Source organism: Physeter macrocephalus, chromosome 20 (genome assembly GCF_002837175.3).
Source record: "Physeter macrocephalus isolate SW-GA chromosome 20, ASM283717v5, whole genome shotgun sequence".
NCBI lineage: Eukaryota > Metazoa > Chordata > Mammalia > Artiodactyla > Physeteridae > Physeter > Physeter macrocephalus.
The window spans coordinates 12,640,333-12,658,755 of record NC_041233.1 but is presented as its reverse complement, the minus strand read 5'-3'; the positions used below and the strand labels follow the sequence as shown (position 1 = coordinate 12,658,755).

General features: G+C 45.2%; 1 protein-coding gene across 1 annotated transcript in view; it reads left to right on the top strand.

Annotated features, from left to right (window-relative positions):
* Nucleotides 1-18,423, top strand: part of CCDC6 (coiled-coil domain containing 6) — a 65,323-nt gene that overhangs the window by 35,377 nt on the left and 11,523 nt on the right. Inside the window, exons 4-7 of the mRNA XM_028481424.2 lie at nt 3,597-3,700; nt 5,615-5,775; nt 10,645-10,801; nt 13,453-13,553. Coding sequence (XP_028337225.2) covers nt 3,597-3,700; nt 5,615-5,775; nt 10,645-10,801; nt 13,453-13,553 — 523 coding nt within the window. The remainder of the gene's footprint in view (nt 1-3,596; nt 3,701-5,614; nt 5,776-10,644; nt 10,802-13,452; nt 13,554-18,423) is intronic.

Here is an 18,423-nt window from a genome sequence, read left to right as displayed (position 1 = left end):
CATCATGGTTCTCTTTAAATGGGAAAATGCTGCGCTGAGAGAAGTGCGATGGTGTTGAGAGCCGTCTCTTGGCTCTGCCCCCTTTTTCTGCTTTTTTAGTGGTGAGTGTCTGCCCACTGCAAAGACACAGCTGGGGGGGGCTGTGAATTCAGAGGAGCCAGCTCTCTTTTTGCGCTCTAAGTTTATCCATTAAAGAAGCTGTGTATTTATTTGGGGAATATAATAACAACTCTTGGTGCCACGTTAATTAACTTTCAGTGGGAGGAAGGGCTACTGAAGATGAGTAAAGAGTTTGGCTGGGAGGCCACTGACCTGACTTAATTACAAAGCAGCCTTTCAAATAAATATCCTACGAATAGGCTATATCGGTTGCTGCCGCGTGCTCACAGACTATGCAGTCAGAAGGGGCTTGGGGTTAGCCTGAGAATTTGATGTCTGGCAGTGGAAGAGAGTAGGTGCCTGTTGTGCAAACACTGAATTTCAAAGGCCATTAGCTATTATGAGGAAGGAGATGGGGGAGAGTATTACAGATGGAGACCAGCATAGAAAAGATCATCTGCACAGGCAAGGAATGCAGCACTGGGCTGCTGTTTCCATTCCAGCAGGAATTTCTGACTTTGTACGCTGTAAATTTAACGTATACCGTCAGATTTGAGGGTTGTTTGATCTCAGGGCGATGCAAGCACTGAAAATCTGCTTCTATCCGAATTGACAGTACTGGTGTGGACTCTTTTTAGGCTGTGGGATTAGATGGACAGGAGATGGAAGGGCAGCTCTGATAAAGAACTTCAGGGGGAATTAATCATGATCATAATTAGTACCATTTCCTCTAACTTCTCTGGTCTTTAGTGTAAGAGCTCCTCAGCGATGCTGAAAAGTTAAGATTTTTTTAGCTGAAAAAATAAGACTGGAAGCCCTGTTCTTTCTAAGGCCAGAGAGAATATGGACTCCCATAGCACTGCCAGCCTGTGTAATGAAACACCCAAATCCAAGCTGCTGCGCTGGGCTTCCTGTGTTGCCTGCTTCATGGAAACAAATTAGTAGAGCAAACTGGTACTGCAAACCCAAGTTGCACCCCCAGGAGGCCTTGGTTCACTGAAGTGGGCAGCAAATTGATAGCTGGTAGCTCTACCAATAGGTACCAAAAAGAAGCTGAGATTCGTGTTTGTTTTCACCTCCTGTTTTTCCTGCTCTCTTATTTGCTTCTTCATACTCTCAGACTCACTAAGCTACCCCTACTCGGCTACTCCCAAGTATTATTGGATAATTTACCCCAAATCCTCCTTGCCCCTCAAGATGCTCTGAACTCGCTGGTTGGATGGGACCCAGCTCTTTTGGTCACCATGGTGACTGATACCCATTCCTCTTCTGGCAGCATCCATCACTTTTCCTGAGTCACACCATCTCCCAGGCCAGTGGTTTCCTCAGCTCTAAAATGAAAGGGTGGATTTAGTTTATTTCTCTTGCTGCTTCTGGCTCTAAAAATCTCTTACGGAGCTAGTTCAGACTGAAGACAGCTGCCCTCTTGGATTGACGGAGAATGATAGAGTGGGGTGGCTCTGGAAGGGACCTCGGCCGTCATCAAGGCCAGCGTAGATGAGGGCAGGTGAGTACCTACCCAGAGCCACATGCCAAGTCAGTTATACGTAGGCAAAGAGAGCTTTGTCTTGACTTGGCTTTTCAGAGTTACTGATTAGCATGGTGCATGATTACTCTAAAATTAAAAGTCGTTGGGCATAAGTTTCTACCAGGCATCTCCACTACAAAACGATGCCTTGCTTGAATTTTTTTCTCACCTACTAAGTACCCCCTATCATGTTTTAGTTAAACCTGGGAATAGAGTCCTTAAAGGGTAAATGCCTTGGCATTTTGTTTCTTTAAACAAATGGCTGTGAATTGTACTTCAATGCTTGGCCCAAAATGTGGTCAGAGGATCACCAAGGTTCTTAGGAGTTCTGCGAGGTGTTCCTGGGTTTCTCCTCCTCACTGCAGGTAGGAACTGTTTAATATCTTGAGGAGCATTTGTGCATTAGGCGGCTCCAAGCTTCAGCACAGAATGCTTCCGACTCAGTGTGACTCCTCTGCCTTTCCCCATGCAAAGAAAGTGTACCGAGGCCATGTTTCCAGTTGACTCTGTGTGATCTTGGCTCATTCACTTGTGGCGTAAGGTCTGTCTGCTTTGGTTGCTTTAAAAGACTACCTTTTGGGCTTCCCTGGTGGCGCAGTGGTTGGGAGTCCGCCTGCTGATGCGGGGGACACGGGCTCGTGCCCCGGTCCGGGAAGATCCCACATGCCGCGGAGCGGCTGGGCCCGTGAGCCATGGCCGCTGAGCCTGTGCGTCCAGAGCCTGTGCTCCGCAACGGGAGAGGCCACAACAGTGAGAGGCCCGCGTACCACAAAAAATAAATAAATAAATAAAAGACTACCTTTTGTCCATGGAATTGGTCTCACTTTACTGTATATATAGGGATCTTTGATCAAAGAGAAGCTTGCCTCTAACCTGCTAAAAAGATACGAACTCTGCTACTTCGACGTCTTTACAGCTGTGCAATCAAAAATAATTTGTTGAGCCTGTGACTGAAAAGGTAAATTTCTGTTGGTTGAAGAGACAGCATGGGGCAGTAACACAACCTTTTCCCCCTTTTAAAAAAGATTCCTATTAAAATTACGTAATATCTCAAGCATATAGACAAATACAAAGAATGATATCACACATTCCCTCTACCTGGCTCTGTGAAATCTGTTCATTGTGGCACTTTCTACCCCCGTCACTAGCCCTCTTTTTCTTCATCTCTCTCTCACCCTCTACCAAAGTCTATAATTTGTTTCGTTTACTCTCTTGGCCCCCACTACAATGTAAGGCCCCTGAGGGCAGACATTTCTGACTCAGTTCCCTGTTACATCATCCCTGTTAATCAGTGTCTGACATTGTTCTCTGTATTTGCATACTACTCTATATTAGTGGATTAAATTAATTGCTTCTGCATATGGCTTCTTTTTATGAAGTAGAATGCAGTTTGGGGTTCCCTCTGCAACTGCCCCCCCCAATCACATTTCCCTTCTTCCCTACCTCCTCATAGGTAACCTGTATTGTGAATTCGGCATTTATCCTTTTTGCATATGCTTTTTATATCTTAGGACATATTTATGTGTACCAGTTAACCACTACATAGAATTGTCTTCAGGTATTTGAGTTATTTATATAAATAGTAATATAACCTTTCTGGTTTAATGTTGAACTACATGCAGGCCTTGGGGGGACAAACCCAGTTAAGTCCTGGGACACCTAGTAAGCAGAACTCCTCAAACCCTCTTTAAGGAAGACTTTCCATGTGCCTTGAATAAATGCTGAAGCAACCAATGTGATTCACATACCAGGTAGCAATTAAGCTTTAACATCAAAGAATGAACCTGTCTTGATGTTCTCAATTAAAGTTTAAGAACTAGATGCGCTTAATGTATCTGTGCCAGAAAACTGGCCATTGCTTTGCAGTTTTCTCCATGAAAAGGAGTCCTAATGGTCCAATCAAAAAAAATCTAATTAACGAAGTTTAAGTGGTCTACAATTCTCAGTAAAACTGTTTTCCTTCCTTCAGCTGAGACGAGAGAAGATTGACCTTGAAAATACTTTGGAACAAGAACAAGAAGCGCTAGTGAATCGTCTCTGGAAAAGGATGGATAAACTTGAAGCTGAAAAGCGGTTTGTTTAGTCTTGCTGTTCGGTGTTCTGTATGTATGTGTGTGTTGGAGGAGTGGGGTAGCTTGCTGGGTGTGACCGAGAAATGACAATGGGACATTTTAATTTGACAAGTGGAAAAAATGTTGATAGCCTATCCTCCTGTTGGTCACTTCTTTTTACTTCTCCCTCACTGACCCGATTTCTTTTCATTTGTTATTAAAGCCTGTGAAGAAATTCATTAAGGAGCTATTGTTCCCCTCTATTGTTCTAGAGGATGGTTGCAGTTCCAGCTTTTTACCTAATTGAACTGGCTTCCCCCATTCATTTTCTGAAGTGCTTAGGATATGTGCTGTGTACTGTGAATTATCACACATTTCTAGAAGGTACTTACTTCATTAGGAAGGGTGGGATTTTGATAAAAAAAATGATCATCTGTGTGTTTTAAGACTTGCTATAAAGAAATACTGGTACATATTTAAGGTTAGGGTTCTTGGTGTTAAATATATGTACATGGATATGGAATACTCAGCAGCACATATTTCTTGAACCCCTGCGTGCAAGATCCGGTTGGGCCCTTAGATTTAAGTACTGTGTGCTTTGGGGTGGGTGGATCGGAACTTGAATAATGGCAGGAGGTTCTGTTGGTGGGATGTGTGTCTGGGTGTAGAAAGGGAGCTCCTTGAAAAAATACTCATTCATCTACTTCACCACTATCTTCTGTTTGCCAACCAGAGACATTTGCCGTAAGTACTTGGTTTGGATGAACATCCATAAATTGAGTTCATCTCAAGATTTGCAACATAGAGCCATACCCCAGGCTTTAAGAAAACTGACAATCTGAGGTACATCTATAGGGAATTATTCAAGCAGTAGTTGAATCAGCTGTGTTTTGCCTTATTACAGTAGTGCTAATAAATTGAAGCTTGAAAAATTATTTCATATAATAGACGGAGGGACCATTACAATATTTAACCTGCTAGTTTTCTCAACAAGTCTAGGCCCGAAGGTAATTCACAGTTTGCACTTGGGTAAACCCAAAGGTAAAAAGGTGAAAACCAAACTAAACCAGAAACTTCCCAGCAGCTTATAAAAGGGGCAGAGAGGTCTGTTGCTAGTCTGTCTTCCTTTGCAAAAAGCAGTGGGAGGTTTTATAGATATAAGTACCAAATTATTGCATCGAACATTATGAAATTGTCACTTTGTAGAATATTCATGTTTTATGTGCTTCAAAATAATGATAATTGGTAGAGAAGGTGGCACCACCAGTTATTAACCCAGTACATTTTGGTTTTGTTTTTTTAACTCTTTTTACCTTTGCTGTGGCCAGAAGCAAAGGGCCTTCAGTGCAGTCTGCCATACCTTCAGGATTGGTTTTTCAGGAGGGGAGTTGAGAAGTCAGTCTCTTTACATGATGTCACTTTCCAAGGAGAGTCAGTCTGTAGTTTGTAAGTTTCAGCTGAAAGCCTTGAGCGGAAATTCCTCCAGTGTCGCCGTTCCCTCCGACCCAGCATGTGGACCGTTTAGTCAGCGGATCATTCTGATTACCCAGTGTATTCCGGCATGATAATCAGAAGCCAGTGTTACAGACTTTTTTTTTCAGTAAGGCTTAATTACCAGTGGCCGTTTGAAAGGAGAAAAAGGAAGGTGGCTCCTTCAGCTCTGCCCTTTGACTTGACTGTCAGGTAAGGGTGACCAGAAGTTGATGGAAAATGGGCACAGGAGTCAAACAATTCAATGAATTTTGGCGATTAACATGAGCATGCTGTTAAACCTCCCGACTAGAATTTGTTGTTTTTGTCTTTTATTTATTTATTTTTCTGATTGCTGAGAACTTATTCATGTATTTTTTAAATAGACGATGGTGAGCATCAAATGAACATTTTGTGTTTTAAAGGCAAACTGTTTTTCATTGTTGGAATTTTCTTTTCGATGAAGAATCCTGCAGGAGAAATTAGACCAGCCGGTGTCCGCTCCCCCATCGCCTAGAGACATCTCCATGGAGATCGACTCTCCAGAAAACATGATGCGACACATCAGGTTTTTAAAGAATGAAGTGGAGAGGCTGAAGAAGCAACTGAGAGCTGCCCAGTTACAGCGTACGTAGCCTTGGTGTCACTGGTCATCTGTCCACAGAATTAATCCACTTAACCAAGTATAGAGTTTTACCTATATTTACTATTGAATTTGTATAAATCAAATTCATATTGTGTTTCATTGCTAGTACATATTTCTATGTCTGTCATTCTGGACTACATTATTTAAAAAAAAATTAAAGTAGGGCAGGGCAAATAGTTTAGAATACTTCTAGAAAATCACACGATTTCAGGATGGTCCAGAATCAGAGGTACTATTTCTTTCTTTTTTTTTTTTTAAATAAATTTTTATGGGAGTATAGTTGATTTACAGTGTTGTGTTAGTTTCTGTGGTACAGCAAAGTGAATCAGTTATTCATACACATATATCCACTCTTTTTTGGGGATTCTTTTCCTGTGTAAGGTTGTTACATAATATTGAGTAGAGTTCCCTGTGCTATCCAGTAGGTCCCCATTAGTTACCTATTTTATATCAGAGGTACTATTTCTAACCTTCTCCCTGGTGTTCATCTCTCAGGATGGTGCTAACAAAAGCAGTGCAGGAGACTCCAGTGTACTTTGGGGGCATTAGGCAGAGAATAGTCTTTATCTTCTTTACCACCGAAATTTGGCCTCAGCTAACGATTGTTCATGGTGGTTGAGGAATAAATGCTTTTGAAATTTCTCCTTTTTAGTTTTGGAAATCAAAGGAACTAATTAATCTCTGGACACTTGATTACATCACTCTGCATTCACTTGGGTTTCTTGTGTTTTGGTTTTTAGGCCATTCAACTTATTTGAATAGATAATACAGTGAAAGGTATGCAGGGGAAAAATAAGTCTCCCTTTCACCCCTGATCCCCAGCGGCCCAGTTCTCACAATTAACACATTTTTAATATACTCTTCGGGTGTGTGTGTGTGTGTGTGTATAGACTTCTTTTATACAAATAGTAGCACAATGAACATACCCTTTTGCGTTTTTCTTTTCACTCACTATGTCTTACAGTTTTTTCCCTGCCAGTATATACAGAGGTGCCTTCCTCCCCTTGCCTCTTTTTTTTTTTTTTTTTTTCCGGTACGCGGGCCTCTCACTGTCGTCGCCTCTCCCGTTGCGGAGCACAGGCTCCGGACGCGCAGGCTCAGCGGCCATGGCTCACGGGCCCAGCCGCTCGGAGGCATGTGGGATCTTCCCGGACCGGGGCACGAACCCGTGTCCCCTGCATCAGCAAGCGGGCTCTCAATCACTGCGCCACCAGGGAAGCCCCCTTGCCTCTTTTTTTAAAAAATCTTTTGGCTGCACCGTGCGGCACGTGGGATCCTAGTTCCCCGACCAGGGATTGAACCCGCGCCCTGTGCTTCGGAAGCACGGAGTCTTAACCACTGGACCGCCAGGGGAGTCCACTCCCCCTGTTAAAGGCTCTGTAGTATTTGAGCATGTGGATACACTGTAACTTATTTAACTCATCCCTTGCCAACAGACCCCTTTGGGTGGTGATGCTACAACCATAGTGACCATCTCTGTACAAACGTTTGATACCTGTGCACACACACCTTCGGGGTAAATTCCACACCGTGGATTTGCCTGAGTCAGATGAAATGTGCATTTAAAATTTCAGTGCTTCTTATCTTTATGTTTTCTTCTCCGAAGTTGATTTCAAGTTCTAGTCCAGTAGTGCATCTGGGATGGGTGCATCAAGGTTATCCTGGGAGCCTTTAAGAAGTACAGTGTGTTCAGTTTCCTGTTGCCGCTGTGAACAAATGAGCATGAACTTAGTAATTTAAAACAACACAAATTTATTATATCAAGTTTTTTGGAGGCCTGGGTTCAAAATAGGTCTCACTGGGCGAAGATCAAGGTGTCAGCAGGGCTGGTTCCTTGTAAAAGGCTCTAAGGGAGAACCCGCTTTCTTGCTTGTCCCCCAGCTTCTGGAGGTTGTCTGCATTCTTTGGCTCATGGCTCCTTTGCACTGGTACCACTCCCACCTCGGCTTCTTGTCACATCTTTTCACTCTGACCCTCCTGCCTTCGCTGTACAAGGACTCTGATTGCATCGGGCCCAGCCAGATAATCCAGGAGGAGTTCCCATCTCAAGGTCCTTAATTTAATCACACCTGCAAGTCTCTTTCGCCATGGAAGGCAACATGGACACGGGCTCCAGGGGTTAAGATGCAGACATCTTTGGGAGTCCACTGTCCTGTCTAACCCCATCCAGGGTTCTGGGCTTTTACTCTAGGGGTGGAGCCTGGTCCTCCCTTATTTTTTTAAATAGAGGTGATTCTGATATGTACCCCGGCTTGAGAACCATAGTGGATGTGTATTCCGTGAAAACACATCAAGGAGTTCTCCAATATTAGTTGCTTTAGGTTAGGATATTTTTTGAGTTTTTGCTGTGTTGGACAGACACAGGTCTTGTAGCACCTTTCTGAACTCTTTTCCACTGCTGTCAGTTTATATTTTTCTTTCTTGTATATACTTGCCTTGTTGTTCCCCAGACAACATTTTTAGTAGAAATTTGGGAAGAATATCTTATTTCCTCTGCTTCCTTCCTGCTGTACTGTTTGGTCTCTGGAGAGACTGCGGATATCAACAGAGGCTTCTGTAAAGTGCTGTTTGGATTTTGTGAGGACAGGGAAAGCTGTGGCACTTAGCGGCTCACAGTAGCTTTGGGTTGGGTGTAGAGTGAGTTAATGACTGTCCTCATCCACCTGCCCTGCCTCCTTAGGTTGGATAACCTTGTCCACTTTGAAAGCTCCTGGGACCCTTGGTCCCTCTCCCCCAGGTCCAGCTGTGTCTGAACTTGAACCACTCTCCCAGTAGCTCTCAACTGACATTAGAGTCCCCTGGGGAGTTTTTGGTAGACCAGTGGAGAGGCTTCATCCTCGGGGATTCTGATTTAAGTGGTTTGGATGGGGTCTGGGCACCCCATCCAATATGGCTAGTATTTTCTAGCCATAAACCTGAAAGGGAATTTAAAAGGTACAGGCCACCTTGGGATCAGGTAGGACTCATGTCTTGGGAGACTGTCTGTAAGTTACCCTCAGTTGACACTATCTTTGACTGACTGCTGTGAGACGGCTGAAGATGGGGGCAACATAACCTCTGGACCCTAAGTCCTAGGGAGCTCTTTGTGGGAGAAAGAGGAGGACTCCTGAGAGTAAATCTAGTCCTTTGAAGTCAGGTGTGCGGTAGCCAGCAGAGGGCACCCAAGGAATGCCACGGCGTCAGCCATCTGTGCCTGGGTCTCTCACTCCCAGAGGCTGTGGGCCTGGTGCCTTCTCGGTGCCTCCAGCTTCTGGGTTAATTGCCAGACTGCCAGGAGGTCTTTTCAGCCATCACCCCTGGTGACTGATGTTCTTGTCGGTAGCTTATTGTTTAAGGATCCCCCTGCTGGTTTCCCCAGATGCTAGAGGATTGCCATTTTCTTTGAAAGACAGTGTTTCCTCTTAAATAATTATTCTCAAAGCCTCATGAATCCTCAGTTCTGCAAAGCTTTCCTATTTATGGAAAAGAAAGGCAACCTACTCTGACAACTGTCCCTCTAGCCTAGAAACAGTAGATACTCCAGGAGGCCAATGTAGCAATGCCTGTAGAGCAAGCGAAAAATTCCGTCTGCTGACATATTTGGGATGAAATAACTTAAATCATTGATATTAAAAGTGTACTTTGTAAATATTTTCCCAGCATGCCTTCCATTAAAGAGATTTTTGCATCTGGATTAGACAGCAGGGTTTCTGGTTAGATTGAAAACGGCCCAGGGATATAGTGTTTAATAATTTTGGTATTTTCATTTGAATTTCTGAAATAAGGATATTCAAGATCCTTAGTAACAACACATTGTGTCTGAGGTAAACCAGGAAAGCGGGGAGGGTCGTGTTTTCCCTTTGCCTGGAAGGACGCTAGAGGGCGCCACAGACTCCTGCACAGAGCCGCTCAGAAGGGCAGGGGTTACAGTGGGTCCAGGCAACTCAGCAGAACGCGATTCCAGAGCCCCAGGAAGGTATCAGTTCCACATTTCAGATTCGCAGGAATGATGATCTGGCTGGCTTAGCCTGGGTCCAGCGTCTCGCCCTGGGGCTGGTTAGCTCTGGCCGGTGCTGTAGCAGAGACCTCTCCGCATACGGGGCAGCTCCCAAGGAAGGGGTATCTGTCATAAGCGTGCTGCCATCCCAAGATCCAGGCTGCATGTAGGTCTTTACCTGCTGTTTGACTCCGAAAGACTGTGCTTAAGTCAGGAAACAGTAACACAAACACCAAAAACTAGACTGATTTGAAATATTGATCTAGAGTTGCTTGTTATGTCAGTTTCTAGTTGTATAAAAAGATTTATAACTGTTACCTAGCACGTTGAGTACACTGGCTCTCCGTGTGCAAACCGCTCCCCGCCCCCACCGCCCCGCACCTCCCAGTGCACTGGGGGGTGTGCTAACAAGTGTGACCCATGGGTGTGCTCCCATAGGTGACCTACCCCGCTGTGTCTGGAGTTGACCGGCCGCAGAACTGGTGCCTGGAGGGGAGCCCGCGGGCTGAGTCTGTTTCCCCAGCTGGACCCCCTTCCCTCTCCGCTCCAGCAGTATAGAGGGAGCTCTGGGAGCTGCTCAGGCCACACGTAGCTCCAGCATTCCTTCCTCTACAGAAAGCACTTTAGAAGGCAGGGAAGATGCCTGACCTGACAGCACTGCTTTTCGTATGTTTTTCTAAATGCAAATGGAGGGTCAACCTTGGTGCTTGGGTTAAACTTGAAATCCAGATCTCATCTGTGTGTGGGAGAGTGAGAATGGCTGTCTTTCAGCCCTTCTTGGTCTGGGGCACAGGAGCTGGACCCCACCGTCTTTTTGAAGAGTGGACCATGACTGCACGGACCGTGGTTTAATTGAGAAACTCTGGCTTTTCAGATTCCGAGAAAATGGCGCAGTATCTGGAGGAGGAACGTCACATGAGGGAAGAGAATCTGAGGCTGCAGAGGAAGCTGCAGAGGGAGATGGAGAGAAGAGAGGCCCTCTGTCGACAGCTCTCCGAGAGCGAGTCCAGCTTAGAGATGGATGATGAAAGGTGCGTGCATGTCTCACGAGCCTCGGGAAAACAACAGCAGCCCAGGCTCCAGCCCCTCTTCACCTCCCGTAAGATGAGGCAGCAGATGGCAGGAACGTTTATTTATTGTGATGATGAGTATACCGTGGCCTCAGGGCAGATGCTGAGAATGGGATAAATGAAGAAGTTTGACTGTCCTCCTTAAACACAAAAAGAACAAAAAAAAATGGCCTTTCCCAAATTACTCGGTGGGACAGACATGGAGGCGGGTTTCGTGTCGGGAGGCAGCGTTTGCAGGTGTCGTTGAATCGTCTCATCCTGGGCCACGTCTCTTTAGAGCATGGGCGCATATCTTAATCCCTAGGTACAGGTGAGCAGGTGGTGCGCGGTACAGCCTGAGGAAGCAAATACATCCAGGGGGCGAAAGAGTCCACGGTGTGGGGGCGGGGGGCGGGTGGAAGTTGTTGAAAGCCAGAGGCTTTGGTTTAACACACTTGGTAACTTTTCAACCTTTTTGCAGCTACTTTTCAAAAATAGAACTCACGCAGTGCATTTATCTGCTCAGGTCTCGATATCAAGTCCCGTCACTGTCCCACTGGGAAATGGGCGGGAATAAGAGAGGCATCCTTTGGTTAACTAGAGGACATGTCTCAGTTCTCCTTGCTCACCCAGATTTTCCTTTCCTTCCCCACCTGCCCTCCTCCTCTGTACTTGGGAGTGAGGTGATTGTTAAGATAAGCAACATCCACCTGGGCTGGGCAGCCAGTGCCTCAGGCCAGGGTCTGCCAACGGCTATGAGGACCTAGTAGTAGCTGTTGATGCCAGAGCATGGTGTTTGAACACATGTGGGCAGTGTTAGCAGATCAGCACTCTGTTTCTCTTATTGAGTAGATCCAGAGGGCTAACAAGGCTTTTGATTAATTTGCTGTGGACAGTGGTATTATCGTTTCATGAAAAATGTAAATTCTTCTATAATGAAGATCTACTTTTTTTTTTTTTTTTTTGGCCGCACTGCACAGCTTGCAAGGTCTTAGTTCACCGACCAGGGATGGAACCCCCAGGCCCTCAGCAGTGAGAGCACAGAGTCCTAACCATTGGACCGCCAGGGAATTCCTGATCTATTTTTATATTAAAAAAACTTTATAAAAAACAGACTTAGATCTGTTTTTAAAAAAAATATCTTCCTCATTTGAAAGGAATAAAGAGGATTCTTTCTCAGCAGTTTATATCATAAAACTATCAACCTCAACTCTGAATTTCACTGATCTGCTGCTGACAGTGTCTCATTCTTTCTGAAACTCTTATCCTCTGAAAACCATTTCATTGAAAACATAAGTTACAATAGTAGATAACTTATTAACTACTTTTTAAACTACCTTAAGACATGGAGCAGAGCGTGTATTAACACACACAGTACCCTGTGCTTGATTTTGAGTACGACGTACTCTGAGGGACAATTTCTCTGACTGTGGTGACAACACTGAAGCTACTTCAGGCTTTCCAGATAAATTTTTTTTTTTCCAGAATTGGTATTCACTCCAGAAGGTTTGCCTTACCTTTTTAGGTCACATTATCCCAGGTAGAGTCCAGCTGTTCAATAAAGACATCTGCTGTCTCTACTGGGAATGATGATGTCATATTTGGGAGAAAGAAAATAGACACTGGAGACGTCTACAAGTGTGTTTAATTCCTTAAAGAGCAAGAGGCGGTCTTAGCCTCCCCACTGGCTGTAGAATACAAGAGGTCCAGCCTCGTGGCACTGTGGTGGGCTGTGCTAAAGAGAGTAGGAAGAATTGGTGGTAGTTAGCTCGTTGAGAGGTACGTGCCAAGCTCGGGAGTCTGGTTTTCTTCGAGTTGAATAAACTAGCATAGGAATACTATGTTAAAAGTTCCTCACGTGAACTGGTTGCATATCAGGGCTGAGATGTTTCCTGGGATAGAAACGCCTGCACATGTGGCCGTTCCTTCCTTTGGCCAGAAGGCCTGGGAAGGAGCGCTTATTAGGGAGTCTCTCAAGCAGAAATTCCTCCTCATCAGCTCTCTGTGCTTGTTCACAAAGTGAGGCCTGATGTGACTTCCGAATCCAGTAATAAGTCAGACCCGGCACGGCGTGACCTGCAGAGGTGCTCAGCCCATGTGTCATTTATTATATTCCACGTTCTGCATTTGAACACGTGACTGTTTGCTAAGCAAGGACTGCCTTGTAGACAATTGACATCCATTTCACGGGATCACATTATCTCTAATTTGATGATATGCGTCTCAGAGGGCTTGTTTGGTTTTGCCTTTCAAGTAACAGTTTACAGGTAGCCACTAGAACGTGGATTTGTCTAATTCTTGGGACAGTGGTGGTGAATTTCTACATAGCTATAGCGTGATGGAGAAAAGCCTGGTCCTCTCTGTTGCATGACACAGCTCTGTCACCAGGCCTCCATGCTGAGAGAAAACACCCCGGATTCCCTCACCTGTGCCCCTGGGGAGAGAGCTTTGCCAAGCAGTGGAACAGCATGGCTCCGGGGTCCATATTATACATGTCTCCTCACTACAGCATTGATTTCTAAACATTCAGGAGTTTGACCTCAAGATGTGAACCCCAAACATTTTCCCGGAGGAGCTTTCTTAGGAACTACTGGAATGTAGGCGGCTCTAACCATCTCCCGCACTCCTCTTAGGTATTTTAACGAGATGTCTGCACAAGGATTAAGACCTCGCACTGTGTCCAGCCCGATCCCTTACACACCTTCTCCCAGTTCTAGCCGGCCGATATCACCTGGTGAGTACGTGTTCTCAGCTACCTCTGTTTCTGCTGTATTTAACGTATCCCTGAATACATTCCCTTCTAGCATATGAAAATCTTGTAAACAGAGAGTGGTCATGTGTTGTCCAAAAACATGAGAAACGATCTGTGCTGTCACAACTGAGTCTTAGCTTGCAATTTTAAAACAGTGTCAGCTGGTGGTTTTCTGGAACCAAAAAAGTAACTTAACTATAAAAAACCTTTTTAAAAAAGACTATCTTTGACTATGATTTTAAGTGCTGGTGCTTTGACAAAAACCTTGGGCAGATTTCTGAGATGCATCATAGCATATCTCTTATGGGTTCTCTCATTATGGTCTACATACCTCATCTCCTTTTTATCCTCAGAATAATTAATGCAGGCGTCGTGTTAAAATTGAGGAAGCAGTCATTTGGTGGTTCTGTAGCTACTGGTCACATGGCCAGGAAGTGGCAGTGGCCAGGCAGGGCATGTCTTGCTTCACGCAAAGCCTGTGTTCTTTCGAGCACAAGCTGCCTCCTGCTATTTCCACTGATGGGTGAGCGGGCCTCGGCCCTAGTAGGCAGGCTGTGCAAGAAGGAACTGGCTTCGCTTCTGCCTCCGGCTTTGCTCCTCAGAAGCCTTTCCCTCAAAGGCATGCTTGTCTTCATCTGACCCTGAAAAACTCTCTCCCCAGGGTCTCTGGCTCGGTACCCACACAGCATGGGGCTTTCGGGCCAGGAGGGCAAGTAAATGATCCAGCAGGGAAGAAAGAGGAAGCAGGGGGCCAGAGTGGTGGGGGGGCAAGTGGGGTGGAGGGAGGAAAGAAAAGGTAGTCGGCCAAGGGGTTGTGTCTTGTGACTGAAGTGTCCAGGCTGATGTTCTTGTGCGCGCTGGTAAACAGATTTTCAACAGAGTTGGGGAAAAAAGTGTGTGGGGCGGGGGGAAGGGCGGTGGAGGAGCGCTTTCACACAGAATACAGTGAGGTGACGGCTTACAAGGGTGGCAGCAATAAAGGTTCTGTGGCTTTGGACAGTAAAACAGCTTCAGGTTAGGGTGACATCTCATTTTGTCTGTTGTAATAATTAGACACCAGGGACGCCCTTCAGGTTGACAAAGGAGAAATGCTGCAGCCTCGCAGGTGGCCGTGGAGAGTGGCAGGCAGGAGGGGCTTGGTTTTGTGAGTTTAGGATCCAGCCCAAGCACTGTGCTGCTGTGACTTTTTGTTTTTGTAAGAGGGGTGATTTTTTAAAAGTCCAACACAAAGTGTGGCGGCTTTTGTCCGCTTGGGGCCGGCACGCTCTCCGGCATGTGACAGGGGGAAGAGGGGCTGTTTGTGAACCAAAATGACTTTCTGTTGTAGTTCCACAGCACAGTTCTCGGCTGTTCTTGCCCAGAGGATGTTCCTGAATCTGTTTCTCCTGCTCTGCAGTGGCCTTGAGGTCTCTCCAGAAGCTTCTCTTCCCAGCCGCCTCTCAGTTTTCCCCAAATAGCACTTGAGTTTCGTTACCATGATAAAGGTTGTCTTTGCTTTCTGATTTATTGATGTAAAAGGAAGTCATGAGTTAGGAAGAAGCAAGAAGGAGGGAGGCTTTTATCGTTGATCGTGATGCTGATTCATGCTAATATAAATTCATGTTCTCTTTGATTTATTTAAACCTACAAGCATGTAACTTCCAATTCATTAAATATAGTGTCGTGGTCATTGAAGAGAGAAAAAAACAAAAGTGAGGCCTTGGTTGGGAATATTAACTTCTATGGTAACAAATACTCTGCAGGAAGATTTCATTCCATGCACAGAATTTTGACTTTCACTGCCCCTGTTCCTGTAATGTGGGGCTTGCTTGTATAGATAAGCTAGTTGGTTTTCCCTTAAACTGCATCATAATAAGTAACACTTAGATTTTTTTTTTCCTCTCAGCCAGCCTTAGAACATTTGTATCGTATTTTACCTTCTATAATATCATCAAAGTAGATTATAATCTCCTATTTGGCGGTAGAATTACTCCTATTCTAATCTAGTCCATTGGATACATAATACATTAGCAAACTCTGAATTTTCAAGTTTTCTTTTCACTTTATTTTTTATTGGAAGAGTTTGTGGTTCTCAGTATTAAGAATATCTAATCACTTCTTTAGTGGAATTATGCTGTTTGTATAGTTTTCATTTCCATTTTAAGCATTTTGGCTCTTCTTTCCTTACCATTTCTGGTTAACACTGGCATTGGCAGTCTTGCATTTTCACTGACTTGGAATATTTTGAGGGCTATCTCACAATTTGATTGCAAGGTACATTTCCCAGTACTTATGAAAAATCTTCTTGCTTATATGTGGATTTATATATGTGGATTATGTAGAGGGACAGTATTATTTTTTCAACAATTTTTTTCAGGTTGTTCACTATTTTATGTGGCCTGAGAAAAAGACATTCCCAGTTAACATATTTTCATGTGCCTGCATCAGCCATGGGGAATACTGAAGTTTTAAAAAGGATCTACAGGGCTTCCCTGGTGGCGCAGTGGTTGGGAGTCCACCTGCCGATGCGGGGGGCGCAGGTTCGTGCCCCGGTCCGGGAGGATCCCGCGTGCTGCGGAGCTGCTGGGCCCGTGGGCCGTGGCCGCTGAGCCTGCGCGTCCAGAGCCTGTGCTCCGCGACGGGAGGGGCCGCGGCAGTGGGAGGCCCGCATACCAAAAATAAATAAATAAATAAATAAATAAATAAAAAGGATCTACACCCCCACTGGCAGCAGGCATACCCACCACCCAGATCTTGGTTTCTAATTCCATTCTCCAGTGAAAAGAACTAGGGCTCTGGAAGTAATGGATGTTTCTAGGGCCTTGGGCAGGGAACATACAAGATGAACGTGGACAATCTGATAATGCCAGAAAGTAAGGAGAAGCTCAAAAAACAAAAAGATGAGGATAGGTCCAAGAGACATAGGAGCTAACTGAAAGTGCTCCCAAAGACCAAAACTGGAACAATTTGAGCAATAAAATAAATAATGTAATATTAGATTATAACCCAAACATAAAACAAATATGCATTGGTTCACACTGATATAAACACATGACTGACTAATAAATAAACACGGGAGGTGAGATAAATCACCTATACAGAAGAATTCCAAATAATTGACATAGAGACTCCATCTTCACGGAAGTGGAAATAGCTCCCTACTCTTTAAATGTGGGCTAAAGATAGGGACTTCCTTGCAAAGAATACAGCGTGAAAGGGAGGGGGGGAAAAAAAGAGTACCTTGGGACTTCCCGGGTGGTCCAGTGTTAAAACATCCACCTTACAATGAAGGGGACGCGAGTTCAATCCCTGGTCAAGGAACTGAGACCCCACATGCCGCGGGCCAGCTAAGCCTGCGCGCCACAACTCCTGAGCTCGCGCACCTCAACTAGAGCCCACGTGCTGCAAACTACAGAGTCCACGCCCTCTGGAACCCGTGCACCACAGCTACAGAGCCCGGGCTCCCTGCGGCCTGTGTGCCACAACTAGAGAGAAGCCCGCGCACCACGACGAAGATCTCGCGTGCCGCAGCTAAGACCCAACACAGCCAAAAATTAAAAAAATAACTAAATAAATAATCAAAAAAACTTCTTAGCTATTTAAAAAAAGAAAGTACCTTTACAGAGGAAAAACTTGAGAGGCGCTGCCTCATCTGGGAGATGAAGGTCAACATCGACAGTGGTCAGTCATGTCAGTAGTATGTACCCTTGATATGATGTGATGAGAAGGGCCCTTTACCTCTGTATACTTCCTCCTCAAAACGAATCACCCCAGGCTAACCACATGGAAAACATCAGACAGTAGAGGGACAGTTTGTCTATAAAATACCTGATCAATACACCTTAAAACTGACAAGGTCATCAAAAACAAGGAAGTTTCAGGAACTATCTCAGCCAAGAGGTGCCTAAGGAGACATGAAAACTAAATAGCATGTGGTATCCTAAATGGGTTCCTGAAACAGGAAGAGGACATTAGGCAGAACCTCAGGAAATCCAGATAACGTATGGACCTGAGTTAATAATAATGTGTCAACATTGGTTTATTAGTTGTGATGAAGGTACCACACTGGCATAAGAAGTTAATAATAGGGCATCTGTCGGAATTCCCCAGTGGTCCAGTAGTTAGGACTCCACGCTTTCACTCCCAAGGGCCTGGGTTCGATCCCTGGTTGGGGAACTAAGGTTCCACACGCCTCGGGGCACGACCAAAAAATAATAATAATATAATAATAACAGGGAATCCGAGTGTGTGAGATGCAGGAACTCTCTGTACTATTTTTGCCACTTTTCTGTAAACCTAAAACTATTCTAAAATAAAAAATTTATTTTAAAGAAAGCTACTAACATAGATGAAATCACCTAGTCGTGGAAGATGGAGGGAGAAGAGAAAAACCCTCCCATCTGATCCTGAAGGATGTAACAGTTAGAGGTCAGGTGCAGGAGGAAACCTGGCAAAGGAGATTGGGAAGTTGCTACCAGGGAAGGGGAAGGGAAACTGGTATCCGATGTCACTGAGGTTAAGATAAAGCATTTCAGCAGGAAGGGAGGGGTCAGCTTTGTCTGTCCTTGCCCCAAGGTCAAGTGCAATGAGGGGTGGAGAGTAGCAGTGCACCTGGCAGCACGGAAACACTGCTGGCCTTGGCAAGAGCAGCCTTGATGGAGTGATGGGGACAGAGCCAGATCAGAGAGCGTTAAAGAGGAAGTCGTGGGTTTCCCTGGTGGCGCAGTGGTTGAGAGTCCGCCTGCCAATGCAGCGGACACGGGTTCGTGCCCCGGTCCCGGAGGACCCCACATGCTGCGGAGCAACTAAGCCCGTGCACCACAACTACTGAGCCTGCGTGCCACAACTACTGAAGCCCGTGTGCCTAGAGCCT